Below are 24,924 nucleotides of genomic sequence, written 5' to 3'. Positions count from 1 at the left end.
TTTGCACACAATTCTGAATTATTATTGTCAAAATCAATCAAAATCAACAAAAAGTTTATTGATAATCATAAATCAGCTGATTTTATGTTGTAAATATTTTGTTTACACTAGTAAAGTATATTATTTAAACATTTTTAATGAGACAAAAAGTTTTAACAGTACTTTTAAACTGTTCTCAAAAGTATTTATTATTTCTGCAGGACCTTCAATGACTTAAGCATAATTCATAAGTAAATTTTAGGCTGGTGAATTTATTTGTTTTATTTTATATTTTATTTGTGTAATTATTATTTTATTGTCTATTATTGTAGTTGTATATTAAAAGTATCTAAATTATAGATTTAATATAGCATCATAAAAAAAACTTTTTGGTATTTTTATGTACGGTGTTTTGTTTGTACATTGTATTCTATGATTGTTTTTTAACAATTTGTCACCTTTTGTTCTATGATTGTTTTTTAACAATTTGTCACCTTTTGTTATTCATGCCTTTCTATTCTTGATTGATGGCTAATTTACATTATGGATTTTTGTTTTTTACATTTTTGTACATTTTAGGATTTTTTTATTAGATCCCCGTATAATTTCTTGTTATTTGGAATTCAGTTCAATTTCTCTCAGTTCAGAATGAACATAAACATTTATAATTACAAAGTGTTTTTTATTTTTATTTAAATGTTTTAATTATTTTTTATTTCCCTCACTGAATTACAATAAAGACCACAATACCCAAGCAAAATAGTCAAGCTCCAGTCTTCCACCAGTAGCTCTCAACGGATCTGTAAAACAGCTTGTGTTTACTGAAGTCTAAATACACACTACAATATGCGCAGTAGAGCTACAGTTGAAAGTCTCCAGGGAGACCAAGTGAAAATATTTCCCCAAGTTTCTGGTGAACTGAAAGGCATCTAGTGATCTGTCATTGCCATACACGAGCACACACACATACAAACACGTCAGCACTACGTCAAGCGCATTACACACACCAGCAGAAGATCATGGGGGTCTGTGTGGCATCTCCAGTGTAACTCTAACTATGGTCGTAACCTTCAGTTTCATTGGAAGTGGGGCAGGAATGCAGGGGTGTGTGATGGATGAAGGCCAAGAGTAAACTTATCAGATTTGCATTCTTTTCAGAGATCTCATATTGGATGGTAATAAACTGTTTCCAGACCGTAAAAATCAGGAATAAATTTTAATCAGCAGATACTTAGGTTTCACATGTTCACAAGCTTTACTATAATCATTGGCACCGATGGTTACATGAAAAACCTTTAACATCTTAGAAATTCTTACAGTCCACAAAATGTTGTTTACAGTGGAAATGTTACTTAGGTTTTAAAAAATCACACTAAAGTTGTTTGTTTAGAACAAACAAACATTGTCGAATTGCCAACAGATGCCCTGAAAAAATAGATTAAAGGTGCTATTTAGAAGAATTTGGATATTGATCCACTTTTTAATTGCAATGTTTGAACAGTTTTTAATGAATATAAAAAAATACAAGACTTTCCTGGAAGTTTCTTCATGAGGATATCCATATTTAAGAATAAGCTATGAACAAAATAAGAAATATACTTGCAACTTGTATTATTATTATTCACAACTCTTTATTATTATTCACAACTTGTACACATAAATATGTTAAGTATTAATGCATGTATGTATGTACTCCACCTGACAAAAGTCTTGTCGCCTATCCAAGTTTTAGGAACAACAACAAATAATAACTTGACTTCTAGATCATTTGGTATTAGAAGGGGCTTAAATGAAAGATAAAGGCCTCTAGATTTCACCAATATAAAATATGATCATGTCTTGATTTTTTTAATTGAATAATTAGGACAGTAAGATCTGTCTTTGCTTAGACAAAAGTCTTGTCACCTAACATAAATAATGTGCAGTTTAGAATATAAAGTCATGGTGCAGTGGAAAAAGAATTAATATTGTGTATGACTCCCATGAGCTTGGAGGACTGCATCCATACATCTCTGCAATGACTAAAATCACTTATTAATAAAGTCATCTGGAACGGCAAAAAAAGCGTTCGTGCAGGACTCCCAGAGTTCATCAAGATAATTTGGATTCATCTTCATGGTCTCCTTCATCTTACCCCAGATATGCTCAATAACGTTCATGTCTGGTGACTGGGCTGGCCAATCCTGGAGCACCTTGACCTTTTTTGCTTTCAGGAGCTTTGATGTGAAGGCTGTAGTATGAGAAGAAGCGCTATCCTACTGAAGAATTTCCCCTCTCCTGTGGTTTGTAATGTAATGGGCAGAACAAATGTTTTGATACCTCAGACTGTTGATGTTGCCATCCACTCTGCAGATCTCTCACACATCCCCAATTTGAATGTAACCCCAAACCACGATTTTTCCTTCACCAAACTTAACTGACTTCTGTGAGAATCTTGGGTCCATGTGGGTCCAATAGATCTGCAGTATTTGGGATGATTGGGATGCAGTTCAACAGATGATCTTTTCCAAATGATCAACTAGAAGTCAAGTTATTATTTGTTTATGAGCAATATGTTGCTGTCTGCAATTCACTTAACAGCCACCCATGTTGCTAGTAACAAGGGTTTCGGAATTCTATATGACCCATTTAAAAATAAGTCATATTATTATATTAATAGGTTATGTTTAAAGTTAGATATAGGTAGATGCTTTATTATTCCTGAAGTAATGTTACAACATTTTTTTTTTCAAATATTGTATTGCATACCGGGTATCGTACTGAATATTGCATCATTTAGTTATCATAATTTTCTTTAATATTACACACTTCTAATAAACACTTGAATGGAATGAAAATATTTAATTGGAAAGGTTTGAGCATGTGCAATGATGTGGAAACCATGGCTTTTCACACATGCTGATGCTGTTGTTGTTTACAATAAATGTCAGGCAATCTAAAATTATCTTTTCACTCATCGTCTATGAATTTGTGTAGAGCTACATTGTCCCACAATTGCTCACTTGAATCTCTCATCTGCAAATATCTTGTTTAGAACTCAGGCATTTAAAGCAGCAGATGAAAAACTACAAGTCATACTAAGATTAAACATAAAAGTATTTTCCTCTTATCCTCAAGCATTTTGTATAATCATCTTTATACTTCTCATTTTTTTAATATGAATGGGAAGAATATAAAATATCATTAGTTTAATATCTCAAAATTAGACAACAATTATGATAGAAATCTGGGTGGGGAAAGGAGAAAACGTCTGTTTTTGTGCAAATCCAGTTGGTGGTTTGTTTGTGTGTGGGAAAGTATGTCAACAGTGTCTGGGGGATATATGTGGTTGGAGGGTGTATTTATAGACGCTTGTCAGAAATGTCACCGCAGAGCATTGACTTTGCACCATCTCTCCACTTCACAGTCATTGAAACTCATGGGTTTATGTGCTGGGTTCATGCCTAATGCACTTTCCCTGCAGATGTAAACATCACTGATGATACAGAGGTCAAAATCTGCCTCCGACTCCATCACTGGTATCTCTGTGCTGATTTTTAAAGACAGGGCTAAAGGCGTTGAAGCATAAAGAGGTGAAAATGGGTCAGTAAACAAGACACAATAACGTGCACATTGGCTTTTTGGCAAGCAAAAACGAAGATCAGTAGGGGCATGCACACAACACGTTTAGATGAGGCTTTTCACACTTGAAATAGTTAACCTTAACTATAAGTAAACACAATTCTGGGTTAATGGGCCACGCAGTGGCGCAGTAGGTAGTGCTGTTGCCTCACAGCAAAAAGGTAGCTGGTTCGAGCCTCGGCTGGGTCAGTTGGCGTTTCTGTGTGGAGTTTGCATGTTCTCCCTGCGTGGGTTTCCTCCGAGTGCTCCGGTTTCCCCCACAGTCCAAAGACATGCAGTACAGGTGAATTGGGTAGGCTAAATTATCCGTAGTGTATGTGTGTGCATGAGTGTATATGGATGTTTCCCAGAGATGGGTCGCAGCTGGAAGGGCATCCGCTGCATTAAACATGTGCTGGATAAGTTGGCGATTCTGCTGTGGCGACCCCAGATTAATAAAGGGACTAAGCCGAAAAGAAAATGAATGAATGAATTCTGGGTTTTTTAGCCTCACATATTCAGATACTCATAAGTTAACTGGGGTTAATGATTAATACTGGGCTATTTACAAAGCTTAGCACATACCACATTAAGCACTTTGGGTTTTAGAAAAGCGCATTTTAAATAAAATGTATTATTATTATTATTATTATTATTATTATTAATATTATTATTATTATTATTATTATTATTATCCCCTTACTATAAATTGCCTTCTGCCATTAAATAATCTTCTTTCAGGTTTGCAAAAGACAAAAAAAACACTCTTTTTCACATGGTAGTTGTCTTCTTTCCCTTTGGAATGTTTTCCTTCAAAAGCTCAGCTTTTTATTTGATCAGATGATTAAAATGTCAAAGCTTCATTTATAAAATCAACTGTAAAAAGAAATAGGATTACATGCAACCCAGGCTCATTCTGAATATGTACCCCTGTATACATTTTTGAAGAGCGGCAAATACGTCCCAGGAGGTACTTTTTTTTTTTTTTTTTTTGCAGTTTTTGTTTTCGCAAATCCACCGGAGGCTGCTGTGTACGCTTTTTCAGATGTCAAATTTCTCTTGTGAGTGCCATTCGCACCTGCTGTTCTCACGTAAATCCACCAGAGGCTGCTGTGACCGACTGACCCACCCTCCTCCTTCCCTAAGCCCAACCAATAGTGTTTTCAAAAGCACCGATTGACCCGCCAACCCACTTCCCTAAACCTAACCGACAGTTTTCAAAAGCAATCCAGAAAAATAAAAGCCCTCGCGGCAACCTGATTTTTACCACATTTTACCCTGTTATTTACTTGTTTATTTTATTTTTTGGCTTTTGTTTTACCCGCTTTCTGAAACTGTTCTTCACTGGACTCAAACCCCGTCGTCGCGGTCAACTCCGCTCTGTGTCTCAAGTCTGCCAACGTACACAGTGAGCCACTGGACAAACTGGTAACAATGGAAAAAACATCCATATGGAGGTAACCTCTCAGCTGGTAAGCGCGAAAAGGCACGCCATTATACCGCCCAGTAGCATTAGTTTTAAAGCCGAAATGCAGTCATACGTACTTATGGGGTCCCAAATTCATGATTTCCAGAACTGTTTATAGGGCTACGTTTTCAGACTATGTTGCATATATGTCATTGGAAGTTGCATTGCACCATATTTTCAGACACAGTGTAAACCAATGCACATCACTTCTGAAAAAGCTGGCTGTTTCATAGTAATACCTTTTGAAATACACATTACAATCACTCAGAATAAAATTGAATATACGTTCATGCCTTTTTAAATGCTCTTTGTGTGTTTGAGAAACCAAAAATATTTATTCCATAATATTATGCCTCAAGTGTAACTATAGGGTAGCCAAGCACACTTATCCGTAAGTCACAAGGATATCAGTGAGCTGCCACAGGAAAACATTGTCATATATGATTTACTTCTTCATTTTGTGAGAGCTTGCATGCAGTTTATTGCTGATGATTGTATATATGATACAATAAACCAATAGAGATGAATGGGATCTAGGTTCCTTTGTCCTTGCATTGCATTTACAACATGTTCCTGGACACTATGCTTTACTTTTTTATGGAAATATTACATTTTAAAGGGGCTGTGTGTTTTCATAATACATGTTTTTAAATAGTGTCACATCTATTTGAGATTTCTCTCTTTAATTACCCTATTTTCCTCATATAACTGATTTATTATTCATATATACTTTGGTACTTTTGATTAAAAATTTTATTTGTTTAAAAATTACTTTTGTTAAATGTATCCAAAATAATGCAAAATATTTTAGTAACATTTCTATTGGATACATTTTTTTAATTAAGTAAACCTATTGTTTTGAAAAATGATGTATATCCTAATAAATTGAAGGAGTTATATGTGTGATAAACATGAGGAAACTATGATAAATATGGGAACTATGTTGCCACTCCTACCTTTTCCCTCATTGGAACAAAGTTTAATGATTAAACTGTGGTCTGATTCTTCCATAATAAATATCTGTAGTTCATAAGTAGGCCACACTTAGGCCTATGGGTCAAACACTTTAACAACCCGAGTGAATAGGAATTTTATGTTGGAAAAGTATTTTAATTTACTAGATGTTTACATGTTTAGCAGAGGATTGTTTTTGATCCAGCCTTAACTTGCCCTTTCATTGTATTGCATGTCATAAAATGTCCATTTCAAATACCTTAATACCTTCAGTGTTCATAATGCACAATGCTAAATTAAATGCATAATGCTAAATTAAACGTTTCTGTTTGCTGCCTCCGTTTCCTCCCATCATATTACCCTTTGCTGTCTTTTAATTTGAAATAGGACACTTTGTTTTTGTCCAAAAGAAGCACATGCTAGCATGCTGTGTTCAATGTAAATCTTTACAGTCTGTGATGTAAATTCTGGACCTGAAGAGTGTAAATACTTCAGAGTTCAGTGCTAAAGTGAACATTCAAACCAATTTGTGGTCATAATAGAAACTTAATAAATATTTTTATTATTATTTTGGACTTGCTTTGGAAAATGTTACTGGTTTTGAACAGTAATGTCTGTGTAAACTTGGCAAGAATGTTGTGTGAGCATTTTTTTTTAATCACTGAGATCTGTTTCCATGACGTAAAATGTCTGTATTTTGACAACTTTTTCCGCTTATGTTTGTAAAACACTCCAAAACGTCTAAATATCAGCATGTGCAGGTGTTCATTGGTAGGGAGTGTTGCTTGTCTTGCACTTTTGGTTAGGTTTGGTACTAAATCTAAAAGGCAGATTTGCTGAAGTAGATGATCTGGTCTTTCTGGTCTGGATTAACGGTGCTTTTTGTTTGTGTTTTAATAAGTAAAGCAATATTGAGCTTTAAACTGAATCCACACACACAAGTTGCCTTTATGAATACTTTGTATATATAAAATAAGACATTGTTTGTTCCACAACTGTAAATAGGGTTTCCAAAAGAAAGTTTTCACGCCTGGCTCAGTTTGGAGCGTTTGTTTTGGAACATGACGTGTTTTCTTACAGTTCATTTATGCATGTGGAAACGGATTTCCATCAAAACAATACAGTACGACCAAGATCACCTGAACAAGGTAGAAACAAACAGTGGAATAGTTGGTGGAGGTAGACTAAATTAAGCTATTGACCCATGTCTCAACATTGAGAGTTTGAATTGTTTTGAACACGTCTAAGGAGCCATTTCTTTCAATATACAATATTGTTAGTTGTTTAAACCCATGTACTGTTTGATTTAATGACCTGTTTGGACCAAAACAACTTGACCCATAATAGAATTCGGTAGTTTGAAATAAAACCCCACCAGGTACACACAGTCAGCTTTTAATATCAACAAGTGTCAAACATTACTAAATAAAAGGTTGTGTAACATGATTAATGACAATGTTTTTATTTTTAACCACCTGTTTTTAGACACCTTTATTTTATTTTACAAATTATTGCATAAATAAAGTTTATTATAAAAAATCTATTTTTTGTTGTTTTTCCATTATGCTCATAACGTAATTAGATTTAATATTGCTGTATAATGAAATTGCATCTATATTTATATTTAATAAGAAACTTTTACCCAAAACTAACAACAAGAGAAGAATAATAGAAGCTATTACATGAACAAGAGAGCACCCAAGTCTATGTACTGGGTCCGATAACAATCTTGAACATAGAAAAAGGACTTGTTTGTGTCAATGTGAGAGCATGTGGGTAATTTCAGAGCCTCAGTTTCCCTCCCTCACACCCCATCACACAATCAACATGTCTATATTTTACCATAGAGGAGGTGTGAATCGGTGGGTCAATGTGTCTCTATCACATCCTTCTACCTCTCACATAGACACGGAAATTTATTACCGATACCTTTGGCAGGAAATGTAGGCCATCACCGACATTAATAACTTTAGCACCACAGGGGTCGTATTATCTGTCACGCACACACACACAATGATAGGTGTCTGTATCACTCGCTGTAACACTTTGCCAATCTCAGCATTGCAAGTTTGTGTTTTATGTGCATGTAGTAATTAAACAGCAGTTGCTCTAATCTCTCATTTGATAACACAAATAGTGATGCATAATATTTTGGGCCCAAATCGGATTCTAGTGATGTTGGGTGTTTAATTATGTGTACATTCTAAAAAATGCTGGGTCAAATTTGGACAAACCCAATGCTGGGTTAATTTTTTTTTATTAAATTTAAATTATTTTGTTTAGCCTAGGTGTTGGGTTTGTCCGTATTTGACCCTGTGTTGGGTTGACACAACCCATGGTTAGAGTGTAACCATTCTATCTATTTGTACATTGTTTTAAATGCTCTACATTACACATAACAACACAGCTCGGTAAAAAGAAGAACACACTTCAAAGTTAGTATCGATTATTGCCTATAATGTTCAGTGTCTTCTTTTTCTTTTTTTGGTAGAAATATAAATTATAGTCATTTTTATATAAATTAGTCCCTGTTTTCAGATAAATACATGTATTTTACATATAGTGGGGGACAAATGATTCAACACCATGTTTTTCCTGCAAATAATATTTTTAAAGGAGCTGTTGATATGTAATTGAACCAGATTTTGATGATTACCCACAAAATACACACAAAAATATAACAAAACAAAAAAAATGGAGAATGTATTGAACTACAGAAATGTAATTAATACTTTTGGATTGAAGTACTTTATTGGATCTACAGCTTGATTTTCTTTCTCTGAAGGCATTCAAAAGTTTCCGTGGCTGTGTTTTGGAGCATTGCCTTGCTGAAGTGTCCACTCTGGTTTCATCTTCATCATCCTGGTAATGTAGGAGGAAGGCCAGAGGGTTGCTGAGAAATTACTGAGAAATTCCAGCTGCTGTCTGGGCTTTCACTGTCTTTCTACACCTTCCTTTCTTCATATGTTCAATACTTTTTTTTCTGCGTCATTTCAAGTTATTACACATAACTTCATTTATAAGCGAATTACATTTGTTTGTTTGTTTGTTTTTTTGCATATATGAATTTCTTTGGTTGTTATCAACATCCGATAAAGATTTCAAGTCAACAGCATCTATAGAAATATGTTTTTTGAGAAAAATGGTGACGTGTTTAATACCACTTTCCCCCCACTGTATGAAAAAATTAAGAGACTGCTTGGAAATTTTCAGTTTCTCACAAGTTTAAAAGAATGCTGTTATTTGAAATTTTGACATCCAGAGGAAATCCAGTATGTGTAAAAGTATATTTATAAAATGCCCTTGCAGATTTAATTCCAGAAAAGAATGAGGGATTTATTGGTCATCTTAATTTAATGTATCAAACAGATTCACAGATGAATGGAGTGCATGAATAGGTGTCGTAAGAAGATCTGCATTCTTTGTCCATGTTGACCTTTCCCTGTTGCATAAGCTGGTTTTCCATCCGCACCAGCTTGCATTGTCTGGACTCACAGTAGTGTGTTGAACCCCCTAGTGTGTGCCAGGCTTCTATCCAGTACCGCAGCCCACAAACACACACATACACACCGTGACCTCTATCAAAAAGCCCGACGCCCACATCTCAGTCATAGTCCAACTGGCTCATGCTCAATGGCCTAGTTTCTCATTGTCTGTGGATTATGGTTTGGCAGAACCAAAGAACACCAAAGACCTTGTCTCAACATATTTCATAATCACATTTAGATACAGCAGATCACTCTCATAATCATTCTAATGCGTCACTGTCAGAAGCGTTACATTCTTTATATTTGGATCCTAGATTATAAGCGCCACAGTTAACATTGACCTCACACTGCAACAGACACCATCTCTCTCCATCAGCTGGTTGAATGGTTAGCATTCCTGCTGTTCATGAGTATTAGGTTGATTCCCCAGCCCGTCTCATCCAACCTCGACTTGAACTGAATCAGGAGTATTTGTAAATGACAATTCCTTTTACTGTAATCTCAAGCAGCCTTTCCGAAAGTGCTGATATTTGGGACATTTCATTGTTTGCCCCACGTCCAGAAGACTAGAAGTGAATGGTGCTCTGAGCAGTGAATTTTTGCCCAGAGACTGGAGCGCATCTGTGTTTTCTCTCGCTCTAGGATCAAGCCAAGGGGGGGTTCTCTCACCAACAAGTGGCAATTGGAAAATCCAAAGTAGAGTTGGAAATCCCATGGTGAAATAAAACTGTGGGAAAGTCTAGTCTCTTCTGCTCTCCATTTACACAGGTTGCTGTTTATGCAGTTTTGTTGAAATGCCTAGCTTCAATGCTTTGAAAGCTACACGTGCCATTATTAGTTTTTGGCTGAAACATAAAAAGGTCAACATGTGAGCTGGAAAATAAGTGTAAACTGATCATCAAAATGGAACTTTACTTGAAAATGTTATAAATACAACAAGGACTATATAGTTGAAAACAACAACAATGCTAGGTATACTGTAAAAACTGCTGGGTTCCACATAATTCCTTTATGTTGTCCCAACACAAATCAATTAATTTAACTTAATAATTTTTACAAGTTTAAGTGGATTGAACATAAAGCAATTAAGTTGTCCCCGAAAAAACTTTAGATATGTGCTGGTTCAACTCATAAAGTAGTTTGTACAAGCTGCAAATATATATTTTTGAGTGTAGCTTGACGAATATGCAGGTTTTGATTCACATTTTGGTTTGTTGCTTCACAAATTATCAGTCAAACATACAGTAGTAGATCACATATGCTTTATTCAGTTTATTTAGTGTGGTTTTCCCCACCCACCGAATTGATTAACAGGTGCCATGTCTCCATAATAACATGTTTACACATTCACTGAGCATTTTTTTTGCAAAGAAACTGGGATTAAATGATCTGTTCCAACTCTCTGTGATTAGCTGCACCTCAGTAATTAATTTGATAAGTTTAAAACATTTTTAAAACAGTGCATGTTTGTAATAAAGAGAGTAAAACCACTAGTGTGTGTGTGTGTGCGTGTGCGCTGCAAACGGCATTTATATGAGACTCATCGTTTCAGAAAGGCTTGAATAGACTCCTCCTGCAAATACATCAAATGAACATACTTAGTATCGCAACCTTATTTCTATCACTTATTTCTATCACTGACGGCTGTTTATCTGACATAACTCGGGAGAAGCAGACAGGCATGTCAAAGCGGTGGGCAGGGAGAACCAGCTCATATGGATTTAAAGCCACAGGCTACAAAATCAGCTACGTTGTGATCAGACACCAAAATGTGCAGATTATACATGATATAATAAATAATTATAATCTGATGGGTGTTTTGAGCTGAAACTTTAGACGCATTCTGGAGACACCAAAGTCTTATCTTACATCTTGTAAAAGGGATAAAATCGGTGCCCTTTAAAACTTTATATGGCATCCAGAATTTTACACTAACTATGATGATATACAACATCATATCATATTAAAACATTATAATCTTTTACCTCATTATATCATATTGTTAGTAAGTTCAACCAATAGAATGGGGCCTTTGATATGGTGGGTGGGTATTGTGAGTAAAGACCAGGCACAGTTTTGTTTTTTTTATTTAAAGACTTGCATTGGATTGACAGATTTTGCTTTTTTGCCAGTCACCCCAGAATAGAAGCAAATTCACGTTCATTTACTGGAGGATTTATTAATAATCAGTAATTTTCAACCAAAAAAATAATAATAATTTGATGTGATTCTTACCCTTATTCCCCTATACAGCCTTTTCTGGAATATTTGTTGTGAATTTTATTATCTAAATCATGCAATCTATTGTAAAGTGATTTCTGGATTTGGATTAAAACCAAATTATATAATTAGGTGTAAACTATTTTCCAGAAAATACTCAAATTGATACGTAAAATTAATATATTGATAAAGTAATAAATTGATAAGTAAAAATAGAATATATGTGCGCTGTTAAAAACAATTCAATGAAATCCAACATAAAGAGCTGAATCAAGTCTAGGTCATTATCAGACAGTTCCCGACCAATCCTGTCGGCTTCAGATCTAAAGGCATTTTTCATTGCCACAGAAGACTCTCAAACAGCTTTTTGAATCAAAAAGGATTACTTTAAAGCGCAAATACTGATTGACGGCAGTTATAAAATACATGTATGTATTTTAATGCAGATTAAAGACAGTGAGGTTATATATAGAAAAATAACAACAGATAATCTCTCTTTTAATGTATGTGGCAGATTATGTGAGTCAGGGTTTAAATTATAAAAAAAGTAAAGTGTGTGATTTTAAAAGATTTTTTTCTACAGGTCTGCTGAGTTTGACTGTGTATTCACTCAGAGGTTATCACTAGACAGATTATAATCTGTGTCCGTTGCTCTGGATTAGGATTGAGTCCTCACCCAGTGCTCATTGATCACACACATTAATCCCAATCTGGGGAAATGGCTCAGAGCAGATTACATTGTGTGTGTGCACGCAGAGGTTTGTCCCATGCAGGGTCATAATGGGTGATTTTGTGCGTGCGTGTGTTTTATGTAACCATGAGCATCATTGTAGCCTGATGCCTCATTATTAAATGAATTACAGTACTGTTTACTGCTAGGCTGAGATATATTATTGAGTGACTTTGTTGAGAGTTGCTTTGAGTTTATGCCCGGTAACCATTTTAAACTACTTAACCTGCAATGCAGCAAGGCTATATGTAAAGTTGGTGTTACCAAAACATTACTCCAATTTCAAAATAATGACGCTTTACTTGCACTTTGGAAATTACATTTGCAGTAATTTGTATGTTTACAATTTCATGTCACCTGTAATAGTTTAGTTTTATTGTCAGTTGTCAGTATTTTTTACGACATTGTTAATATTTTAAACTTTAAATAATAGGCTATTTTCCAACCTCTAGTAAGAACACACACCGTTTGAATAAGTTCAATTCAATTAAATTCACCTTTATTTGTATAGCGCTTATACAATGTAGATTGTGTCAAAGCAGCTTCACATAAAAAGTGTGGTGGGTTGTACACTCTTAAAGTCGGCTTGAAAACAAAATGTATTTTTCTTATTTTTCTTATATTTTTCTTATTTTAATATAAATGTATTTATAGTGTGTTATAAGTGACTTATGTATGCACTTTATTTATTCATTCATTAATTTTCCATCAGCTTAGTCCCTTTATTTATCAGGGAATGAACCGCCAACTTATCCAGCATATGTTTTACGCAGCAGATGCCCTTCCAACCGCAACCCAGTACTGGGAAACACCCATACACTTGATCATACACACACACTACAGCCAATATAGTTCATCCAATTCACTTATACCACATGTCTTTGGACTGTAGGGGGAAACCCACGCCAACACGGGGAGAACATGCAAACTCCACACAGAAATGCCAACTTGCCCAGCCAGGACTCGAATTAGTGACCTTCTTGCCAAGAGGCAAAATTGCTAACCACTGAGCCACTGTGTCGTACACTTTTTTTTGTACAAATTCATTTGCCCTCATAATCTTTAATCAAATATCATAATGTGCCCTGCCTTCTCAGGAGGAACTGAACAAATATGATAACTGGCATTCAAATTTTCCACCATTTATCTTCCACTGATCCAATCGGTGGCCAAAGGATGAAATCGTACACTGTAGTACTTTTTTTTCTCATTTTAGAAATGTTTCAGCTGGATGTGTGTCATGATGTAGGAAAGAAGGACCATCTTAACCTTTCTTTCAGGCCGACTTTAAGTAAACACGGCCTGATTTGGTTGGCTAACAATTTTGCATATTCATTATTTTGCAAGGTCAAAAGGTATGTTGAAGCAAATTGGAGCTAAACCTTGCAGTTTGAGTCCTCCTGGTCTACATCTTTCATAGATGGACAATATAAACGAGTATATAAATCAAGCAACCTGTAATAACTAGGCCCACACAGAAATCTGCAGCTATCCGCAGATTTTTAGCCCATCATTTATCGAATCTATTTATTTACTTGTGGAAATGGGTATAAATGTATATTTATTCAGTTTTTAAATTAATGTCAGAAATATTATTGTCTAATATAAAAATGTTTATACGATTCATTTACAAAACAGTTTGTAAAGTAATATTTTCTTTCTTTTTATATTATATATATTATAGATATATTATATGAGAAACTTATATGAGAAACTTGTTTTGTTTACCAAATAAGTGGATCTGATTGGATATACATTGGAAACATAATAACTTGCATATATATAAATAACAATAAAGGTTATTATAACTATAAAAGGTATTATTTTTTATTTCATATATAAAGTTTTTAGTTACGATACTCCCAAAATCATTCTGCATAAATCCGCAGAAATAGCAAAAAATTTTGCAGATTCTGTCTGGCCCTAGCAATAACTAATGGAACTAAAACCGTTTGCTCACACTTTAGCTTCAATATAACCAGTTTTTATACTCAAACTCCAGAATTTTGAGTCCTGAAACTTGCAGTATATTTTATGGTACGATGACATCTGGCAAATATGTCAAAAAGCCATGTAAATTACTCAGTTCATAACCCTTTAAATGTGTACACCCATAGATTTAAACTGGCTAATTCCATGCATGTAAACTAAACATTTAAGATAAAGGTGACCAAAGATAACATTTTCTGAATGACTCGTTGAGAAACCATATCGATTGACCACTGTTCTTAAAACTAATGGAAAGCATAGAAACGCGATGAGATGAGATTTCTGATTATATTTTTATGTCTCTACTGTCCTTGTCAGGCAGGGGGAAATTGCTGAGAATACTTTCTCTTTCCTTTCCTTATTCCTCACATCTCTTTGTTTTGGTCTTTAACACCAACAACCCCCACCTCTCTCTCTCTTTCTCTCTCTCTCTCTCTCTCTCTCTCTCTCTCTCTCTCTCTCTCTCTCTCTCTCTCTCCTCTCCCTTTGTTTGTTCAGTTTCCCCTTTCTCACTTCCCACCCAACAACAGCTGCTTTGCTCTGATTGGCTGACTTTCAGGAGGAGGGTGGAGCCATGTGTCCTGTTGTGATATTTTTCCTGCCTGCTTAGAACAGATCGCTCAGTTACAGCAGGGACAGGGACAGACGTACTCTCACAGCCTGTTCTCTGTGTCACAAGCTTAGAAAAACAACATTATTACAACATTTTACCTTCTGGATTACCCTTTCCTTATCCCTTTAAGCAGGAATACTTTTCATTATAACAGTCTTCTTTTGGTTTTCTCAGCCTTTTTGTGCCTGACCTGCCACCACAGAAAGGGGAACAACAGAAGAGGAGAAGAAAGAGAGTTAAAAATACTAACAGATAGACAGCGATAGATCAGCCTGAGAGAGACGGATGTGTACAGAAGATGAGTCCGGCTTTAGAAGCGCTGATGGAGGGGTGTAGATACCCGGGGAAAGGAGAGATGAAGGGAGGAGTGATGTTAGAACCATTTGTCCATCAAGTCGGCGGTCACTCTTGTGTGCTGCGCTTTGGGGAACAGACCATCTGTAAACCACTGATACCTAGAGAACACCAGTTTTACAAGAGCCTGCCACCCGAGATCCGCAAATTCACACCACAGTACAAAGGTAAGGGGACGCTTATGAATATGAGCAGATCAGGAACATTATGTTTATTTCCTATTGTGTGTCAGAGACTTCCTCCTTTTCTCTTGCTCCTTTTTTCTTTGCTCTGTCTATTTATTAATTTCAATAATACGCTCTCTCTCTATATATATATATAATTTATATGAAGAAGTTACACTGACATACTTTAGCGTGGCGTGACTCCTTTAACAAGGCCACACATTTTGATATATGGAAACTGATTAGATGATTTTTTAGTTTTATTATATTTAATTGCCATCATATATACATTTTATCACAATATACTGGTGTTTTTGAGAGTTACATGTATTATAGAATGTTTTTTATAAGGATGGATTGATTGATTTAAAGAGATAGATGCTAAATTGATGGATGGATGAATTTTATTATATTGACATTTATAACAATAGATGGAAAAAGATGCTAACATTGGATGGATGGATGGATGGATGGATGGTTAGATGGATAGATGGTTAGATGGATAGATGGTTAGATGCTAAAAAGATGCTAACATTGGATGGATGGATGGATGGATGGATGGTTAGATGGATAGATGGTTAGATGGATAGATGGTTAGATGCTAAAAAGATGCTAACATTGGATGGATGGATGGATGGATGGATGGATAGATGGATGGTTAGATGGATAGATGGTTAGATGCTAAAAAGATGCTAACATTGGATGGATGGATGGATGGATAGATAGATAGTTAGATAGATGGTTAGATAGATGGATGAATGGATATTTATAACTATGAATAGATATAGATGCATGAAATTTGATGATGGATGGATGGATAGATTTTATTATATTGATATTTATAACAATTGATTGAAATAGATGCTAACATTGGATGGATGGATAGATAGATAGATAGATAGATAGATGGTTAGATGGATGAATGGATATTTATAACAATTGATAGATATAGATGCTAACTTGAAATTTGATGGGATAGATAGATAGATAGATAGATAGATAGATAGATAGATAGATAGATAGATAGATAGATAGATAGATAGATAGATAGATTTATAAGATTAATAAATGTTAAAAAGAAGTTTTAAATGACATAAACAGGCATAAAATAGACATTCTGACTCTCAGACAGACAGATTTATAAAACACATGGGCATTCTCACATTCCCATAACACTTTTGGACACTCAGGAGATTTATGCTAATGGCATCAGGTGGAATATCATGTTCAGTTCTCCTGGTCTTTTGATATATTTAAACGTCCTCATGCACACAGACACCCTGGCATCTCTCGAGTGTATTTGGCGGTGTCTTTGACTGGCCTGTGCGGTGTGAGACTAAAAAAAGCTGTCAGGGAGAGAGGATATGACATGTAGGAAAGAATGTGCACACACACACACGCACGCTTGCGCATACTTCCAATGCTGACATTCTAACGTAATCGCCTCTGAAACACAAATATAGGCCTCAGATATGATTAAAGTGTGTTTATCAGACTCGTCATAAAAGACTAACACAGAGAAACTAACCACACAATCTCTGACTCAGCATATACTAGGAAAAGTGTGTGTGAGTGTTGGTGCAGAGACGTGACATCACTGCTGTTGATGTCATCAGTCTGCCATAACTGCAGAGGCAGCGGGGTCCTAATGCCCGATACATTCACACACATTTACCTGCACACATATTGATTTTGTGAGAAGAATGACTTGTTTTAATGCCATTCAGTGTTAAAAAATAGGTTGCTGTTCCATTCGTTACCCTCCTACCCCACAAAACTACCCACAATCCCTCTGTAAATCTTAGTTCCATCTCTGGTTATCATGTGATACCACTATAAATCATGTCTCGGGCCACATGCTAATTCTGTAAATGTGTATTGTTGATTTGTGTCATGTTTTATGATCTGTATTCCAAATGTACCAAAGAAGTTTTCGAATTTTTTTGCTGTCTGTAAATTTCAGTGATGCGGTTTCTGTCAAACTCGTTTGTTTCTTCTCGTATGTATTTGATATGTGGCGATCTTATACATGGTTTGTCCAATGAGTGGTAATAAAAGAGCTCATTGAATTGTACCTTCCTGCCTCGTGGTTTTTTTGTGTGTGTCTTTGTTTGCTGAGCACTAGAAGACATGCAAAACACTCTTTTACATGACAGTGATGAACATGTACACAAATTCATTCCTTTCTCAACCCCCTCCCCTGCTTGTCTTTTATGTTTTATGCTTTTTAAAGTACAGTTTAAGCCGGATTGGGTAAGACACACATTTTTTTTAATCATCATATGATTCACCAGATTTGAATCATATGTTGTTCATGTGTCAACACGACGTCCGAAGCACTCATTGTCTGTTTTTTGTTTTCCTTGTGCTGTCTTTAGGTGTGGTGTCGGTGAGTTTTGAGGAAGATGAAGAGGGCAATCTGTGTTTGATAGCATACCCGCTTCACAGCGATCCAGTTGATCTGGAGAACAAGGAGCCTTCAGCTGACGGAGAGCCCAAGAATAAGCTTGTGAAGTGGGGGAAGAAGAAGCCATCAGGCTTGCTTCCAGACAACGATAGAGCCAGACAGAGCCGCAAAGAAGAGAAGGGCAAAAGGTGAGGGAGGATATGGCACACATATTGTCATATTCAAAAATTGGGTAACACTTTAGTTTAGGTCACAATTCTTGATATTAACTGTTAGTAGTTATAAACTAGTTGTTATAAAGCATGATCTTAATCTGCATCCCTAATCCTACCTAGAACCTAAACCCAACTTCTATCTTATTAACTATTAAAGGTCCCATCAAGTGCATTTTTATCCATTGTTTGACGTAATCTCCACTAAAAAACAAAAAGAGGGTGGGACATAGTGTAGCTCCTCCCCCAATAGTGTTTTGTCTTATCACAGCTCTGCCAGTGAGATGAATGAAATGAAAAACTAATGAGAAGCGTCTTGAAGGGGGCGGGGCATTTCAGATACTAGAGAACATTTGATTGGTTATGATTAGGCTCACACAAAATCTGCGCGTGTAGAAATTTCTGCAGATTTTTAGCCCTTCATTGAGTGTTTATTTACTTGTGTAAATATTTATATTTGTAAAATACTTGTAAAGTAATCTTTTCTGTCTTTTAGTAGATATTTTATGATACACTTGATTCGTTTACCAGATAAGTGGATCTAGATGAATTTGCATTGTAAATATTAATTAAAAGTTAAAAAGATATTATTTTTTGTTTCATATATTACATTTTTAGTTATGATACTCCCAAAATAATTCCGCATAAATCTGCAGATTTTTACAAAATTCTCAGCAGAAATAGCAAAAAGATGTCTGCAGATTCTGTCTGGCCCTAGTTATGATTTGATGTGAAACTGAAGTATGAGTTGACCTGAATAAAAGGGTAGGCGGAAGTGACAAACTACAAGCTTTACATGTTTATTTGAGTTTTATATCTTCTAAATGCAAATTTTGTCAGTGTTTTGTAGCACACTAGCTTATAGATATCTTAAAAACTAATAATACTGATACTAACCTGTAAAAAACTTTCTTTTATTTCATGGGACCTTTAAAAAACAGCAAATTAGTAGTTTATTAAGCTAGTAGTTTTAGTTAATGGTTTGTTAATAAGGTGAATTGTGACCTAAATTAAAGTGTAACCAAAAGTTTGAGGTCAGAAAAAACTACACCTCGTGTGTTTGTCCGTGTGACCACACCGACACAAAATACAGGTTTCGAGGTTGTCCAAACACACTTGATCAGATAGCTTTTGTAATGTAAATGCTCATGTGTAATGTAAATCACTCTAGACTTACTGACCTTACACGTGAGCATCATGGGATGTGTTGTCAGAAAGCACATCCGAGTATTCACGCTTTGTTTTGTTGTACCAAAACACACTCATAAGTCATGTGATGGGTCAATAGAACTTATGCGTTACAATGAGCGCTCATAACAAACGTGTAGATCACAGTAAATACAATTTAATATGAGGTGAAATAGGAACTATACTATTGTGGATTAAGGAAAATTATACTTTTATTAAGCAAGAATGCATTAAATTGATCAAAGTATCAGTAAAGACTTACACTCATTCTTTCTTGAATAATTTTTGTTTGCAGCATTTAAGATAATAACATTTTTGAGTATGAAATAAACACTGTATTAGAATGTTTTTTGAGGATCATTTGATGGATGTATGTTTTAAATTGTAATATGTATTTCAAGTATTAAAAATCCAAATTTTTATTAAATAAAAAGCCATTGTGAGCATAAGAGAGTTATTTTAAAACATTTAAAAGACCCTAAACTTTTGAATGACGGTGTATGTGGTTATGTACATCCTTAATTTATTACCTGTAACACACAAATAAATGTAATAATCTTTCTCCTGGTCTCTGCAGTAATCGGGACGATACGGCCGAGGTTTTATACTACAGTCTGGAGAAGGGAAATGTGGTTCCTCAGATCAAACACAACCCTTGGAGTCAGCAGTGTCACCAGCAGCACCTGCAGAGGATGAAGGAGAACTCTAAACACAGAAACCAGCACAGTATCCTTTTCAACCACTGCACACACACACACACACACACACACACACACACACACACAAATGACCACTATATAATGAGAATTCCTGTGTAAAATCCTCCATATAAGACATGCAGACACATCAGATATCAGCCTTGTAGAGTTTTCTCCTTGACTCATGGCCTCTTTTAGAATTCATTCTGCTGGAGAACCTGACATGGCGGTACCGGGTTCCATGTGTCCTCGATCTGAAGATGGGAACACGTCAGCACGGGGACGATGCGTCTGAGGAGAAGAAAGCTAATCAGATTCGCAAATGCCAACAAAGCACTTCATCTTCTATTGGAGTACGCCTCTGTGGCATGCAGGTAATTAGACACTATTTACATTGGCTAAATTGTTCACATAACTGTAAACGGCAAAAATGTTTTGAAGTGTACATATCAGACCCAAAAGCTTGAAACCGCTGATGTTCCTTGTTCCTTGTTCCACTGAAAGTTCTTTGTTACAATGATTTTGTTTATGGGTTAAAGACTATAGTTTAATGCATCTTTAAATTGACTTGGTTTAATTGTACAGTTGAAGGCAAAAATGTTAGCCCTCCTGTGAAATCGTTATTGTTGTTTCCCGAGTGCTGTTTAACAGAGAGACCCTTTTTTTAAACATAATTTTAATAAATAATTTCTAATAACTACGTTCTTTTGTCTTTGCAATGACGTTGGTGCATAATAGTTTGCTAGTTATTGTGCAGTTGTCTTATCTTGTGTTCAGCTTAAAGTCCAATTTAACTAGGTTAATTGTTAATTAGGCAAGCCATTGGACAACAGTGGTTTGTTCTGTAGCCAATCAAAAATAATACAATGAATAATAAGTAAATAAATAATTATTTTTATATTATTGACCTCAGTAGTTTATTTCTCAAATAAGTTAACTAGATTAACTAGGCAAGTTATTGTATAATGATGGTTTGTTCTGTAGACTATCGAAAAAATCTAGATTAAAGGGGCTAATAATATTGACCTTAAAATGGTTTTTAAAAAATTAAAAACTGCTTTTATTCTAGCCGAAATAAAACAAATAAAGCTTTCTCTAGAAGAATAAACATTATCAGACATACTGTAAAAATTTCCTTGCTCTGTTGAACATAATTTGGGAAATATTTAAAAAAAAATTAAAGGGGGACTAATAATTATGACTTTGTGTGCGTATATATATATATATATATATATATATATATATATATATATATATATATATATATATATATATATATATATATATATATATATATATATATATATATATATATATATATATGTGTGTATATATATATATATGTGTGTATATATATATATATATGTATATATATATTTTTTTTTTTTCAGCAGAACAAAAAAAATCAGGAAATGCTGTGAAAAAAACATCACTTGGGATATATTTGAATTCAAATTTTACAGGAAGGCTAATAATTTTGTCTTGAATTCTACTTTTTTCCAAGCAAAAATGAATTACTGTTCTACATTTATACCATGATATACAGAAAGAACCTGCTAAAATATCATTCAGTAAAGTGATCATCTATATACCATCATTTCTGTCCAGCATATTTAGAATAGCAATTGTTTGACAGCATAATAACAGATCGCAGTTCAGCCCCAAAATACATATTAATTGTTATTTTACTGTATATCTTTTGTCAGTTTTATTACAATTTAAAATATAGTCAAATTCAGTATGAGCACTTTTTAATAAGTACAGGTCAGTTTAATTTATTAACCACCTTATTCTACAGTGTTCTACAGCAGTGGTTCCCAAAGTGGGGGGGTCGCTGGACAATGGCAGGGGGTCGCTTGATGATTTCCAAAAATCTAATAAATTTGATTAAACTATTAAAATGACCATATTTGATCCATAACCCACAGAAGAAAGAAATAGTAGTTAAAAGTTACATAAAAAAGCAACAACATGCAAATAAAGCCATCAGCCTTTTAATTGTGTTCACGCTAGTTTAACAACACAGCAATAGTGTCAGCTGCGGCAGAGTTTTTATAGCACCCCGGTTACACTTTCTGACACCTTTCTGACAATCAAACACATTAAAAATGAACACAGGCCACAACTGAACTTTGAGGATGATGATCTCTGAGTGACGGTCTCCAAAATTACACCGAGAATAGACTTGTGCTGAAAACATTGTGCCCACCGGTCTCATTAGGTGAGGTTAATATTAAATTAAATAAATGACTACATGAATTATAGCTATGGTTGTTAGACTGTTGCACTTTTGTGTTGTCAATATGCTCATGTTTATATGGGTCTATTGTTGTGAGCGCAGCATTTGTATGTTTATAACCACCTCAGAGGATTTTGAGGGTCGTGAGTTACTGGCATTGTTATTTTAGGGGTCGCAGCCTGAAAAGTTTGGGAACCCCTGTTCTACAGTATGTTATTTTTTCATATTTTATTCCCCAAATCTGATTCCGATCTGTGTTTTTTCTCCCACAACAGATGTTCCACAATGCTACAGGACAGCTAATATTCATGAACAAGTATCACGGGCGCAAGCTGAGCCTGGCGGGCTTTAAAGAGGCTCTATGCCAGTTCTTCAGCGACGGGCGCGTCCTGCGGCGGGAGCTCCTGACACCCGTCCTGCAGAGACTGCGAGAGATGAGGGCCGTGCTGGAGGCCTGCGAGAGCTACCGCTTCTTCTCCTCCTCTCTTCTCATCATCTACGACGGCGCTCCACCTGCAGCTCCGCCCAGACCACGACCCTCTCGCGGCGGAGAGGAGGAGGACGATGAAGATGAGGAGGAAGATGATGATGATGATGATGAAGGAGCAGCCTACGCAGGACGACACGATCTCTCTAGCAGCGCTTCACCTGCAGTGGACGTCCGCATGATCGATTTCGCCCACACCACATGCCGTGATTACGGAGAGGACGGCATCGTTCACGAGGGTGGAGACAGCGGCTACATCTTCGGCCTGCAGAATCTGATCAGCATTCTGTCTCAGCTTGAGGAGCACAGCAACGATTAAAGCGCTAGCCTGATTTTTACAATTGTGCATTTGCCATGCCAGGCTCACCGTGGGCTCCCTGAGCACCAGGGGCTGACGCTCACGCTTTGCTCATCCCGCTCTGCTTTTTCCGAAGTCCAAGTGGGGGAGCTCTTACATAGACGAGGGGCAAATTCCCTCAGGAGCTGAAGGGACTAGACTGTTTTATACAGAGCGCAGTTCCTCTCTTTCTGAACCGCAGATGGCCGGCAGTTCCTGTAAATGAGTTTCATCTTCATTTATCTTCCATCTTCGAGAGGTTTGTAAGGGAAATACGCCGATGTTTGCATTTAAAACAGACGTTTGTAATAAGACACTGACGTTCTACACACCTTTTGAGAAGAGGTGGCTTTGTAGCTACGGTAGCACAATCATTAACTGATGTGACACGCAACTAAACATGAAGGTGCTCTACAAACACTACACACGACCTGCAGGACTCAAGGGAAGACTCTGTTCCTGTAGGGAAGGATGATCGGTGTGTGGAAAAGGGAGTTTTGTATGATCCTTTCCACATTCCTAATGATAAAAGACTTTTTCTTGTGGACTATTTAATATATTTCGCTGTCGTGGATCCTCTTCATTCCATAGCCACGTGTTGAAGATTAGCATCCTCACTCCAGAGACTTTTAAAGAGACTTTATTTATTTATGAGAATATTTCTATTAAATGGAAATGGAAATGTGACATTCCATCCCTTAGTTCTACCGTATGATGTAAGTGATATAGGTAGAATTTTTGTTTTGTAATGGTTTTCTCTGTTTTTGACATTATGACACAAAATAAAGAGAAATCTGTTTTGTTGTGGTAGATGTGTGGCCGGTTGTTTCTGTCTGTGTTTGTGTTGGACATATATATATATATATATTTATAGTTTTGGTTGCATAAATCTTTTTTTATAATAGTCTTAAAAGTTAGTTAAACTTTACCTTTATAGATTCAGACTTAACTAATAGTTGGTTAAATTAGTTCTTAAAGAGATGGTTCACCCAGACATGAACATTTACTCACCGTTTACTGACCCTTAAGTGGTTCCAAACCTTTATGAGTTTCCTTTTTTCTGTTGAACACAAAAGAAGATATTTTGAATAATGTTTGAAACCAGTAACCACTGGCATCTGTAGTAGGAAAAACAAATACTATGGAAGTCAGTGGTTACATGTTTCCAACATTTGTGTTCAGCAGAGGAAATAAATTCACATAGGTTTGTGACAAGTGAAGAGTGAGGAGGGGCAGATTTAACCAATAAGCAAGGTAAGCGGCCGCTTAGGGCCCCATTGAATATCTAGAAGTATAAATTATACCTATAAACTATATATAAAACGTCGTTTTCTACCATATTTTGTATGGTGAGGGTTAATCAAATACAGTTTTAGCAAAATAAAATATTTAGTATACAATTAAATATAATATTATATTATAATGTAATGTTATGTAATTTATAGTATTACAAAATTAAATATCCATCATGGAGCAGTCCAACAGTCAAATTTATACAAATATATATGTATTATTTTTAGTTGCAAATTCATTTTAAGAAAAAAATATTTTAATTAAAATGTCGAAAAGAAGATTGAGTGATATAAACAAAAACAGCAAAATATATTTTGAAAAAAATAATATGACTCGTCTTGCAGTGTAGTATTTCAGGAAATAAAAAATAGACGTCAGCCTATCATCCATCCTCACTGAAATGTGTGGCTTGATTGACATACAGGGCAGCCAGTCTGGTATCTGACCATTTCTGACGCATGACCAGGCATGCGCGTAAAACCGCGCCAGCTTCGCCAAGCGCTG

At 35.6% G+C, this 24,924-nt stretch overlaps 1 protein-coding gene across 1 annotated transcript; it reads left to right on the top strand.

The window, feature by feature from the left end:
- The first annotated feature begins 15,040 nt into the window (after positions 1-15,040).
- Positions 15,041-23,937, top strand: ip6k2b (inositol hexakisphosphate kinase 2b). The gene is made up of 5 exons (XM_056460235.1): positions 15,041-15,562; positions 17,938-18,154; positions 19,944-20,092; positions 20,263-20,438; positions 22,579-23,937. The coding sequence occupies exons 1-5, from the start codon at positions 15,340-15,342 to the stop codon at positions 23,107-23,109; spliced, it is 1,296 nt and encodes a 431-aa protein (XP_056316210.1). The 5' UTR covers positions 15,041-15,339; the 3' UTR covers positions 23,110-23,937.
- Positions 23,938-24,924: the final 987 nt, after the last annotated feature.

Source organism: Danio aesculapii, chromosome 6 (assembly GCF_903798145.1).
Source record: "Danio aesculapii chromosome 6, fDanAes4.1, whole genome shotgun sequence".
Lineage (NCBI taxonomy): Eukaryota > Metazoa > Chordata > Actinopteri > Cypriniformes > Danionidae > Danio > Danio aesculapii.
The sequence above is the reverse complement of the archived record's forward strand: the minus strand, read 5'-3'. Positions and strand labels throughout refer to the sequence as shown.